Source organism: Adiantum capillus-veneris, chromosome 3 (genome assembly GCF_014529385.1).
Source record: "Adiantum capillus-veneris isolate H3 chromosome 3, ASM1452938v2, whole genome shotgun sequence".
Lineage (NCBI taxonomy): Eukaryota > Viridiplantae > Streptophyta > Polypodiopsida > Polypodiales > Pteridaceae > Adiantum > Adiantum capillus-veneris.
This window is the reverse complement of record NC_140933.1, coordinates 118,244,701-118,257,398: the sequence shown is the minus strand read 5'-3', so window position 1 is coordinate 118,257,398 and position 12,698 is coordinate 118,244,701. Positions and strand designations below refer to the sequence as shown.

The 12,698-nt window shown below is 40.9% G+C and overlaps 2 protein-coding genes across 2 annotated transcripts; both read right to left on the bottom strand.

The window, feature by feature from the left end:
* Positions 1–7,233: 7,233 nt before the first annotated feature.
* On the bottom strand, positions 7,234–8,253 carry LOC147461574 (uncharacterized). Its single transcript, XM_086505839.1, has one exon. The coding sequence runs from the start codon at positions 8,251–8,253 to the stop codon at positions 7,234–7,236; it is 1,020 nt and encodes a 339-aa protein (XP_086361965.1).
* Positions 8,254–8,542: 289 nt separating this feature from the next.
* Positions 8,543–9,457, bottom strand: LOC147461573 (uncharacterized). Its single transcript, XM_086505837.1, has one exon. The coding sequence runs from the start codon at positions 9,455–9,457 to the stop codon at positions 8,543–8,545; it is 915 nt and encodes a 304-aa protein (XP_086361963.1).
* Between the last annotated feature and the right edge of the window lie 3,241 nt (positions 9,458–12,698).

The following is a 12,698-nucleotide window of genomic DNA, read 5'->3' as shown; positions in this document are numbered from 1 at the left end:
TTTTCATTGGCTATGGAGAAGGTGACTTTGGGTATCGCCTATGGAATCCTGAAGATGGTAAAATCTTAAGGAGTAGGGATGTAATTTTTAACGAACAAAATATGTACAAAGATTACTTGGAAAGAAATCAAACAAAAGAAACAAGTGATGAGTACATGGAGCTTGAGGACGGGGAAGACTCAAGGACTACAAACGGTGACAATGTGCAACATCGTCAACCAAATGAGGAGCCTCAACCTATTCCCCAAAGATCTACAAGAGCAAGTAGACCTCCAGAAAGGTTTGTTCCTTCCTTCAACCATCTCTTGATCTTAGATTCTGGAGAGCCGGAATCATACGAAGAAGCTATGCAACATGAATCCAAAGAAGAATTGACGAAGAGAATGCAAGTGGAGATGGACTCACTACATCGCAACCAAACATGGGAATTGGTTGAGTTGCCTAAAGGTAAGCGGGCACTTCAAAACAAATGGGTGTACAAGGTGAAGGAAGAAGAAGGTGGGAAGAAAAGGTACAAGTCTAGGCTTGTGGTAAAAGGGTTTTCTCAAAAGAAAGGTATTGACTTCAATGAAATATTTTCTCCTATTGTAAAAATGAACTCAATTAGGCTTGTCTTAAGCCTTGTGGCTGCACATGATCTAAATCTCGAGCAAATGGATGTAAATACGGCATTCCCTCACGGTGACTTAGAGGAGGAAATCTACATGCTTCAAGCAAAAAGATATGAAGTAAAAGGTAAGGAGAAAATGGTTTGCAAATTAAAGAAGATCTTGTATGGTTTAAAGCAAGCATCAAGACAATGGTACTTGAAGTTTGATCGATGGATGTTGGATCATGGATTCACAAGATGCAACTCGGATCACTGTGTCTACACGAAGAATTTGGGAGATGGGAAATTTATCATCCTAATGTTGTATGTTGATGACATGTTGATTGCAAGTGCTAACATGCAGGACATCAAAGACCTAAAAGAGGAACTGTCTAAATCTTTTTCAATGAAAGATTTAGGTGCCGCAAAGAGGATACTTGGTATGAAAATATCAAGGGACAGGACAAAGAAGACAATAAAGCTATCTCAAGAAGATTACATCAAGAAGGTACTAAAAAGGTTTGCAATGCAAAATGCAAAACCAGTTTCTACACCTTTGGCTGGTCACTTTAAACTAACAAAGGATATGTGTCCAAAGACACAAGAGGAGATAGCCTATATGTCTAAAGTTCCATATGCTGAAGCGGTAGGTTCTCTAATGTATGCTATGGTCTGAACAAGGCCAGACATTGCACATGCAGTGGGAGTTGTGAGTAGGTTCATGGAAAACCCAGGTAAAGATCATTGGCAAGCTGTGAAGTGGATACTTTAGGTATCTAAAAGGGACAACAACAAATGCTTTGTATTTTGGAGGAACTGATGTTTTTCTAAAAGGGTATGTTGATGCAGATATGGCAGGTGACAAAGATACTCGAAGGAGCACTACTTGCTATGTGTTCACAGTTGGAGACACAACAGTAAGCTGGGCTTCAAAGCTGCAGAAAGTGGTTTCACTTTCTACCACGGAAGCAGAGTATGTAGCAATGACGGAGGCAAGCAAAGAAATTATGTGGCTTCACAGATTCTTAGAAGAGCTTGGATTCAAACAAGACAATTGTGTCTTGTACAGTGATAGCCAAAGCGCTATCCATCTTGCGAAGAACTCAGCCTTTCATTCAAGGAAAAAGCACATTGAGGTGAGATATCACTTCATACGCACTCTTTTGGAAGAGGGACAGCTAAAGCTAGGAAAGGTGCATACAAGTGAAAATCCTGCAGACATGTTTACAAAGGTGGTCAACAAGGAGAAGTTGAGCTTTTGCTCATCTTCAATTGGCATTCAAGGATAAGAAGCCAGAATGGAAAGCAGTCACAGGTTTGATTTGGAGATCAGTCTCCAAGTGGGAGATTGTTAAGTATGGAGCCTGATTTACCCTTGTAATTTTTTGTGGTAAAAGCGCACATTTGTAAGGCCCCCATTATGAGGAGAAGCCATCGTGCGTGAAGGAAAATCACTCACCGGAAACCAAAATTTTCACGGACAAGAATCAAGGGCAACTTTAGGGTAAATCAAGGACTTTTTTTCCCTCGCCGGAATATTATGGCCGGACGGCGGCCGGAAAGTGGTCGGAAAACAACCGGTTGGTTGGCCGGTGGCCGGTAGTCAATGGCCGGTGGCCGGTGGTCTGAAGTCAATGGCCGGTGGCCGATGGCCGAATTCAAAAGCGGACTTGTCTTCTCAAGGGCGGCCACACATGGGCGGATTGGAGGGTCCGATTTAGACTTATTCGCACAAGGACGGCTACACATGGCTACCTCTCATAAGAGAGGGCAGCCCTTTTGGCCTATAAAAGGAGGCCATTTCTACACACATCTCATAGTGTGAAGTTGATGCAACAAGGTGAGTGTGAGGTGGTGAGAGTGAAGCAAGGCGGGAGCTCTATTAAGGGTTTAATCCCTTTGTAAACTACTTCTTCTTTTAAAGTGCTAAAGCCATTGGTGGCTGCTTTCCCGTGGACGTAGCCCACATTGGGTGAACCACGTATATCGTGTGTACTCACTCTCTCTCTCTCTCTCTCTCTCTCTCTCTCTCTCTCTCTCTCTCTCTCTCTCTACTCTACTCTATAATCTCTTGTGTGTGAAATCTATCTCTCTCCATTAAGTAATCTACTCAAAAATCTATTTAGCTACGTCTTATTTCCTAACAATTTGTGTATGTTTAAAATAAAAGTTTTTACGAACACTGCTTAAGGTAGAGAGTCTCTTCAGGATGCCTCATAGCTAGCAAGGTATAGTTATAGCTATGACAGAAGTAAATGAAAGACCTGGCCCTTCCCAAAAAGAAATTCAGAAGAGATCTTGCAAACAAAGAAACACAAAATTTTGCAAGGATTCACATGCAAAGTAGTATAAAAAATAATAAAATATTCAAATGTAACCCAAACTTCCTTCTTCAATATGTCTTTTTTTAGAAAGCCAAAAAGTAGAAAGTTCTCAACTAATTGGAGCAATCCATCTAAATTGAAATTTGAGGAGTACTTGAGAAATTGCCAAAAATTTGAGGGGTATCTTGGTAATTTCTCACAAACCCCTCCTATAAAAAAAAAGGTGATAGCTAAGGTGCTAAAAGGAATACAATTAGTGCTTGCAAAGAGTATGTCTTTCAACTTACAATGGTGCCACTTCAGAAAAAGTTTCGTATGTTGAAAGGGCAAGAGTTTAGTTCGCATAAGATAAATTATCCACTTGTAAGTTCTACGAAAGTTGAGCATTGATCGACTCTTGCATCACTTTTTTGCTAACATGGACTTCCTCAAGCCAACGCTAGTATTTTGGTAGATTTAGCTAAGGAATAGTGTCAATTTGAAGAAGCAAGCAAAAACCAACTATATCATCAAAACATTGCCTTGCCTTGTGTGAGAAAGCGTCAAAAAGGTCCATTAAGAGCAGTGTCATTTTGAAGAAGCAAGCAAAAACCAACAATATCACCAAAACATTGCCTTGCCTTGTGTGTGAAAGCTCTCTAAGAGTCAAAAAGGTCGCTTAAGAGCTAGAGGAAAACGAAATGTCCTCGTTTGATTTCAACAAGATGAAAGTTTGCTATAGCCTAATATATTTAAACATTTATTATATTATAAATATTATGATTTATAAAAACAAGTGTAACAATAAGCTATTTAAATTAGAATATATTTCAAAAACATAAAGAAACACTTGAAAACATTGTAAGAAATTGACCCAAAAAAAAAGGTGAAAGAAGATGAGAATGATTGTGTATGACCCTTTACTCAATGCCCCTCTTGTGTGTGTGTGTGTGTGTGTGTGTGTGTGTGTGTGTGTGTGAGAGAGAGAGAGAGAGAGAAAGAGAGAGAGAGAGAGAGAGATGGGGGAAGAAGAAGAGAATTTTAACATCGTAGGAAACTATCCCAAGGGACCCTATCCGGCGAGGGGAGAGAGATACACAAATGTCATCACCCTCTTAGAAAGGCCTACAAGAAATAGTAAAAAAACCGTTTGGTGCCATGTGACGCTAATCAGCATATGGAACCCTTAAATAAAGCTTTATGCAATTGTAAAAATAATGAGATTTACGTAAAATTATGAAGAAAAACTCCTTTGAAACAAGGTGAACCTGGTGAAGGCTTATGTTGGCATTCTAAAATTAAAACAAAAGAGAAAGAAGTCATATAAACTGTTGCAAACTAGAAAACAACAAAGAAGGTGTCCTCTCAAAGGAGAAAAAAACTCGATAAAATACACTAGAAAATAGTTTGAATATTTTATAAATTTAAAAATTGTTACTAGTATTTTTATTTTGTACTAGTATGTGACCCGCGCATTGCTGCGGTAAAAACAAACATGGCTTTTAGTGTTACTAGTAAAACGGCGCCGCCTTCGACGGCGGCATGGCCCCTCTTACCCTTAAGTTCTAGTGTTGTCCGACTATCATAGCATCTCTTGCCCACCCTCTCAAATGCACCTATATTGCCTCCACGCTCTCCTTGCCTGAGTTTTGCTCTGTGCCTGTGCCCTTTGCTAGTTGAGAAAACATCCGCCTACTCATATGCTCTAGATTTTGTCACTTTCTGTATCTACCGCATTTGCAGCTCACCATAGCTACCACCCTGTCCCCACCTTGCTTTGATCACATGCTTACCACCGTACCAACTTACCCTTGCTTGTTAAGAATGGCTTCAACTCGTCACAACCGTGGAGCAAAAGTACCTAATAGTAGCACATTAGATAATGGGGATGGAGTTGCAGAATCTGTGGCAGTTTGGGAGGGAAAAGTACCCAACAACCAACTGTATGTAGCAAGGCCGTGTGGAAGGAAGCGCAATGCCTTCACACTATGGCTATACACACAGAGAGAGGATCGAATAGTGGTTTCAACCTTATCTTTAGAGGCCATCTTCTCACTTTAAGATCAAATTAAAATTCTCCCAATGGCACTGGCATGGCTATGGCACTGCTCTAAATTCTTGTGGGCTCTGATTCTCCCAACTTACCCTTGTTGCTTGTTAAGAATGGCCTCTATTACCCTCAAGCTCTTTGCTCTTGGCAAATTTCACTCTCTCTCTCTCTCTCTCTCTCTCTCTCTCTCTCTCTCTCTCTCTGTACACCACCGAAGGAGTTGAAATCTAGTATAGCCGCCCTCTTTTGGTGCCCCCTCTCCCCCCCCTCCTCTCTCTCTCTCTCTCTCTCTCTCTCTCTCTCTCTCTCTCTCTCTCTCTCTCTCTCTCTCTCTCTCTCTCTCAGTTATCAGGGCTATAAGAAACTCTTTCATCAATCCTCCTTCAAATTTAAAATGTAGAGGTAAATCTCAAATTTTCTAGGTGGGATTACACTAAACCTTGGTTTTTTTTAAGCATTTTCCTTTGTCTACATACTGGGTGGATTCTCTCTCTCTCTCTCTCTCTCTCTCTCTCTCTCTCTCTCTCTCTCTCTCTCTCTCTCTCTCTCTGTTGTCCATGTATTGGGCTCTCTCTCTTTCTCTGGCTAGAGAGAGGGACAGATATCTCTCTCTCCTTTCCTCTCTCTCTCTCTCTCTCATGCTTTATGAGAGAGAGAGAGAGCGGTACTGTGTGTGTTTAAAATTTATAAGATGGAAAACATGAAAACCTTTATGCAGCAACCTAAACAAAAGTCATCACAACATATTTTCAAACTAACTTTGCACTAACATATACAGAGTAAGTGATATTTTCCATGTCAAAAAATATAACATGCGTAGAGACTTAAGATTTATACGCTCAAAAGCGTAGCCTACGACATGCCCTGCTGCGGTATCGAACCACCCATGGCCCACGATGTAAAACAGATCTACCAATCACTGGAGGAAGAGATCCTAACACAAAAACACGTAGGAACCAAGCACCGAGACTAAGATTCTGAGAAAACATAGCATTAATTGGACGGGTTTCGCCTAACTCTGCAATAGTGACACATGCTCTGAATCCTCTCTGAATAGCAACTTGAATGTAGCACAGCAAGCTCGGATCATATGAAGCATGATATATACCCACCATTAAGAATTCTGGGTATTATTGTGATCTATAGCCAAACGAAAAGCTATTAGTATAGATAGATATTTTGATACACAAAAGCTATTACTTTACTATATCAACATCAACATTGTTACCTTGCTACATCCAAGTCCTCAAGTAGATGAATCACCTGCATGGTTGTGATTGGACCCCTCCATAATGGTGGATCTAATACATAATCGTTGACTGTGAGATGTAAATTCTTTAAAGTATCAAAATGTCACAAACACACATATACAATATTTTACCTCGGACGTGTTGAGGTCGTCTTCCTAGTGTGTAAGTCACAGAGGCGTTAGGATCCATCTTCATTCATACATATACATATACATAAAGGATTAGAAATTCATCAAAAATCACATGAAGCATAAATCTCTCAGCACTAATAAATCTTAGTTTGTTTCAGCGAATATACCTTGCTTGAGGCTACACCATATTTCATAAGAAGATACTAAGCTTATAAATGACAAAGAAATAGTTGTGAGAGTCACTGTGCTTTTTTATTGGATGAAACATATCCATCCACGTTAAACCCCATGGCAAGGGGGTGGCAGGGGGCCAGGTCAATTGCAACACCTCTTTGTAGACATTGTTAGAAGTGTATGCTCTTTGATCTCCATGTCTACTAATGCTTGTTAAGTGACTATCACCAACCACAACCTTGATGGCAGAAGAGGATCTCACGCGAGACATTGCCACATACAGTTCACCATGGGTGAAAACAGGTGTTGGGAGATACAATCCAAGAACTCCCAATGTTTGGCCTTGTGCCTTGTTGATTGTCATCCCAAAAGCACAACGTAGGGGAAATTGGCGGCGTCTCAAATCAAAAGGGAGACCTTCTCTAGATCCCATGAGAAAATCAATCCTTGGAATGAACACTGCATTTCCTGCATGTGACCCTGTAATGATTTCTGCTTCAATCACTTTGTTGTGGAATTGCTTACAAATCAAGCGTGTCCCATTACAAAGACCACTTCTTGGATCCAAATTGTGAAGCAACATAACTGGAGCATTCTATTTCAATTGTAAAACATGCGGTGGAAAACCTCCCCCAAGATCTAAACTATTTACAAACTCACTTGTGAATAAAATGCTATCACAATTTGATTCACACACTAAGTCCGCACTGACATATTCCTTATAAGTACCAGGCAATTACTGCAAGCCCAAATTGTTTATAGTATCCACCTCCTTGTTCCATGGAGCCAAAATTGCTCTATCCTTGAAAAAGGTTTCATGGCAAGTCTGTGTTTCAAGGTCTCTATATATGCAAGCAACCAATGCTTGCAAATTATTTTGTGGTAGCATCATGCAAGCCATCAGGGCCACAGTATCAAGTATGTCCCCATCACAAACATCACCATTACCAATATCAAGTGTCCATTGCAAAAACTCTCTTTCAATAACATTACTTAAACAATTGGCCACGCGCATATTCTGTGTTAGATGCATGATTTCTGTACATTGCCAAATGTATGAGTGGCACAAAGATGCATTAACAATGTCTTCTCTTCCCCCTTTAAGAACAACAGGTAATATCTGTCTGAAATCACCACCATGGAGGAGAACCTTTCCACCAAACAACATGTCATTTTTCATGACATCTCTTAGTGTCTTATCAAGATCCTCAAAAGCATGTCTATGATCCATGGGGGCTTCATCCCATATGATCAGTGAACTCATTCGCAACAACTCAACAAGATGGCTGTTTACTTTAATGTTACATGTGGACTCGGAAGTTATATCAATAGGGATCTTGAATCTAGAGTGTGCAGTCCTTCCGTTGTCGAGAAGATGTGTTGCAATCCCGGACGATGCACATGCCAAAGCAACTTTGGACTCTCCGCGTATCCGAGAGAGCAATGCATTGTAGAGATAAGTCTTTCCCGTTCCACCTGGACCATCCAAGAAAAAAACAGTCCCTCTGCTCATGCCAGCTGCTTGTAAAACCCGATTGTAAGCTTCCCTTTGCCCAACATTGAAAGATGATTCCATTCGAGCAGACAATACTCTTTGTTCCTCTCTGTTATACATGAACTCTTCAGCAAGCACTCCATGCTCATTCATAATTTGCAAGGTGTGATCCACCTGGGGCATTCCAGAATAATCTGAGAGCCTCTTTCCATAGTGTTGAAGCATTGTCTCTAAGTTTGACAAAGCTTGGTTTTGTGCCATGTGTTCACGGATATTCACATCATTTGTGCAAACTCATATGATATACATGGTCCTCAGAAAGCTCCTTATAGAAGCGATTCCACAATGCACCAGGATGTATTGGTTCACAAAAAACCAAAATGACTACAAACAATAGGCGCAATTGTTGCCCTGTTTGTTGAAAAGAAGCTTCTTCCAAACAAAGAAACCATTCATCATCAACTTGCAGTAATCCTCGTGCATTACATGTTTCTTTAAATGTGTCATATACTCGTCCATTGAAGGTTCTAATATCCTCAAAAGACTTACATCATTTGCACATGTTGAGTAACATACGCAAATAGTACAAATCTCCAGCATTGGGAACAATGTGGTACATTCTTCCAATCATGTCACCAATCTGTCTTTGAGTCCATGTTCTACTTGTTGGCTTCCAAACCCACTTTGTTGGGAATTCTATGTACAACAAATCGTTGGCCTCTGGAAATTGTTGATTTGTAACAAACCACTCAGTGAGCGTTGTCTTTTTGCTGACCTCTCCCTCTACCACACTCTGTATAGTCGCTCTGTCACTAAAGATGACTTGATTTTGATGAGGCAAGTGAACTTGGAGCCGTTGTATGTCAGGTTTCTCTTGATGCATGTGAAACCCAAGTATACGCCAGATAGCCTCAGATGCTGATACATATCGAGCATTAAGATAGTTTGTAACTTCATTTAGAAGCCCTTCACTATCTTGTAGAACAACAGTGGCCCTGTCATGTCCCTTATACACATACTTGTAGAGATATTTCACAGCGGATATAGTGGAGCAAACCTCCACATTGATATGTGCATTGTACCTTATTGACAAAAATGGATTGTATGGAACAATCCATTTATAACTTATTTGCACTTTATTACAAACAGTGTAATTTCCATCATCCCTCCTCATGTACGTTGGGTATCCATCCCTAGCCACAGTAGTCGATGCACTGAAGCTTCGAGGATATTTAAACCTGCACTTCCCATCTTTCATACATGGAGCATTCTTATTCAAGTTTCCACACGGGCCATGCACATTACACGGACTGATAACATCATACAACTGTGGAAACATTACTTTACCAGGAAGCTCCGCACATACAATCTTATCATAATGCAATGTGTCTGTTGGCTTATGCTCAGATGCAAGTATCAATAGAATGTGAGCATGAGGAAGGCCTCTCTTTCGGAACTCAATCATAGAAATGTGTCCAATGACCTTACCAAAAATAGCTCTCTTAATCAGCAAGCCCTTTTAATCCTTGAACTTATGGTAGAAAACACAGGAAGTAAGATCAGGACGATCATTGGATGTCTGTCCAGGCAGTATTGCATCCTGTATCTCCTTCCATCCAGGATTGCATGTGAATGTAATGAAGAGATCAGGTGTTCCTCTCTTGCGTACAATTGCCATGACATCCTGGTACAGCTGGTGCATATAGCGAGGGCCACCAACATACGAAGAAGGAAATACAACCCTTCTTCCAACATTAGCACCCAATAACAGTTCTCTATCATCCCTTGTTCCATCTCTTGCTCCAACCATATCTGTCAAGCCTTGATACACCTCACTGCGAAGTTCACTTTGATGATTACGAACCCACAAAAGCCTCAACTCCTCCACACAACTATATGCATCAACAATATATTGTTGCAGTAGCCTACCACCACGTAAAAGAAATTGTGTCGTGTCATCTCTAATTTGCAATCTATACTTGTAGAAATCCATTGTAGAAATATACTTTGTAGTTCCATTTACTCGCTCTCTGCTTACTTCCACTCTGTTCACTTGGGGTATGTAAGGATTCCAACCTTCTTCACCATTTGGAAATAGCAACACATATAATAGAGGCATGTATGACCTATGGAAATTTGAGATTCGTTTTAGACCACCACCCAAAAGATTCAACACAATATCATGATGGCCAATGTTGCTCTCTTCACCCTGACCAGGCATGATTGCAGCAACTTCCACACTTGTTGGAGCAACATATTGCCAGCCATTTGTACGCTTCTCAGTAATGACCATCCTATCCGGAATATTGAAAGTTTGGACCATTGTAGCAAACCCCCTAAAAGCTTGAACATACGGATTTACTTGATGCATCATCAATTGCAAGCTTTCCAAAACATTTGGTTTGAGTTTAGAAACATGACTCATCCTGTTTTGCAACTCATTCTTGGTGTCAAAAAAATACAATTGAGCAAAGCGAGGGATTTGACCTAATCACTCTTCTGGCATCAATGGACCAATGTTATGATAAATAGATCCATGCACCTTGAAGGTATAGATTCCTTTTCTTTGGGAGAGAGATTCATCTATATGAGATCCCAAAGAAGCAAATGCCAACACACTATTGTATGCTCTGATATATTTCAAGAATTTTCTACTTCTAGTATTACCCCCGTGCATCAATTCCCTTAATTATAAAGGACGTTCACTTAATGGCGGCAAAGAAACATTTCATGAGTTGCAACAACTCTTCCCCACAAATGTGCGAATGGTCTTTGCTTCTATTTTCCAAGCTAAAGCACCACAAAAGGAACATGCAAAATCCAAGTTGCCTATGTTGTGAAGAATACACTTTTCATGAGAAATAGACAACATAGAGATATGCATCAAGGAAGTGGTCTCAGAATATAAGTAGGTGATAGATAGGCAAAGTGTCTCAACTTTGGAGTAATCTCCCTCTCCGGAGACAATTATAGGCTCCTCAAGAACATCTCCATCATTGGCTTCCAAATTGTCTTCCACTTCAATCCCTACATAACTTTGCAAGAGAATTGACTCGTTATCTACATCCAATGCATTCCTTCCCTCAGGAAATTCATTGCATCGATTCACGTTTATCAAATGTTGGCAATCTTCCAAGCGAGGCACATCAATCTCACCCAGACAACGTCGAACTCTATCTCGCGCTGCTACACGTCACGTAGCTCGAGACGCTTGACATATCCTACTACGTCTTGCATGTCCAGGAGACAACACCTTTGGACCAATAGCCATCTGTCCAAAAAAGAACTCTTGTAAGTACTCACAGATATATACAGGTTAGTATCTAGAGAATTAAGAAGAGAGTATGGAGAAGAAAGGATTTCCCAACTATGTCTATCTTTCTTTGAGGGAGTCAGTGAGAGGAGGCTTGTCAACCCACATGGTAAATGTCTATATACTTCTATATATGTCTCTCTATATCTCATCTAACTACTACTAAGGATATAGTTGGGAGAGCGAGTCCATCCGATTAGCCCATTGACGATTCTCGGTTAAGGCCTGAGTTTCAGCCGCGGCAATTTTCCAATTCGGTTACAACGCGCCAGTCTGCACGTCAACCGGATTCTCGCCCGACTGAGGTCCCCTGACTCTTGAGGAGTCGCCATGTTAACCCATTATTGACCATTGGCAACCTTTGCTCAAGACGGATTCAAAGGTGCATCCAAATCAGCTCCGAAGTGCTTCATTATGAAGAGTTACCATGGTGACATGTCCCCATTTGAGTTGGTAGAGTTGCATTGAGGCTTGGATTGTTGTGTACATTCCGTTTACGCAATCAAAAGCAAATACCACATCGGCAATGGTGTGCATGTGATTACATTAGGAGAGACACTCTCACTTTGCATCTGCCAAAAATAGCCCAGAGCTTCTTGACCCTACCCAAATTGGGCATATCTGGCAATCAATGCATTCAAAGAGACGACATCCTATATAGGAAGCTCTCTCCCACTTTTTGTGCTTTATGAAGTGCTTCACATTTGTCATACCTAGAAAGAAGTCAGACATTGCACACACCTAGAATACTTTGTGTGTGTGTGTGTGTGTGAGTGTATGTGTGTGTGTGTGTGTGTATGTGTGTGTGTGTGTGAGAGAGAGAGAGAGGGAGAGAGGGAGCGAGAGATTCACTACTACATAACTTGAGAGAGAGAGAGAGAGAGAGAGAGAGAGAGAGAGAGAGAGAGAGAGAGAGGGAGAGGAGAGATTCACTGCAACATAACTTGAGAGAGAGAGAGAGAGAGAGAGAGAGAGAGGGCGAGGGGGGGCGGGGAATGGGAGGTGTGACCCAAAAGACACAGTGGCAACAAAAATACTACAATTGTGGAGATCCTCTGAGAATGTAGTATTCAAAGAAGACAACCAAGAGTCGTGAGCAAATTGGTATCCACTACATACATAAGCCTCCCCCAAAATGTAGTCAATATCCCCAAAGCCACCAAAATATAGATCCGCTAAGCCTATAAATGAGAAATAAGTGAGTATTACTATCGATTACATAATTCACTTCTTGCAAGGGTTGCCCTGCTTTGAACTGGATGGAACATATCCAATGGCATTAATCCCCTTCTTGGGCCAATGGGTCGTTACCAATGCATGGAGCTTGTTTGAGATAGATCTAACTTCAGAGACACCTGTAGTATGTTGTACTGCTACGGTGGTCAATTTGTTG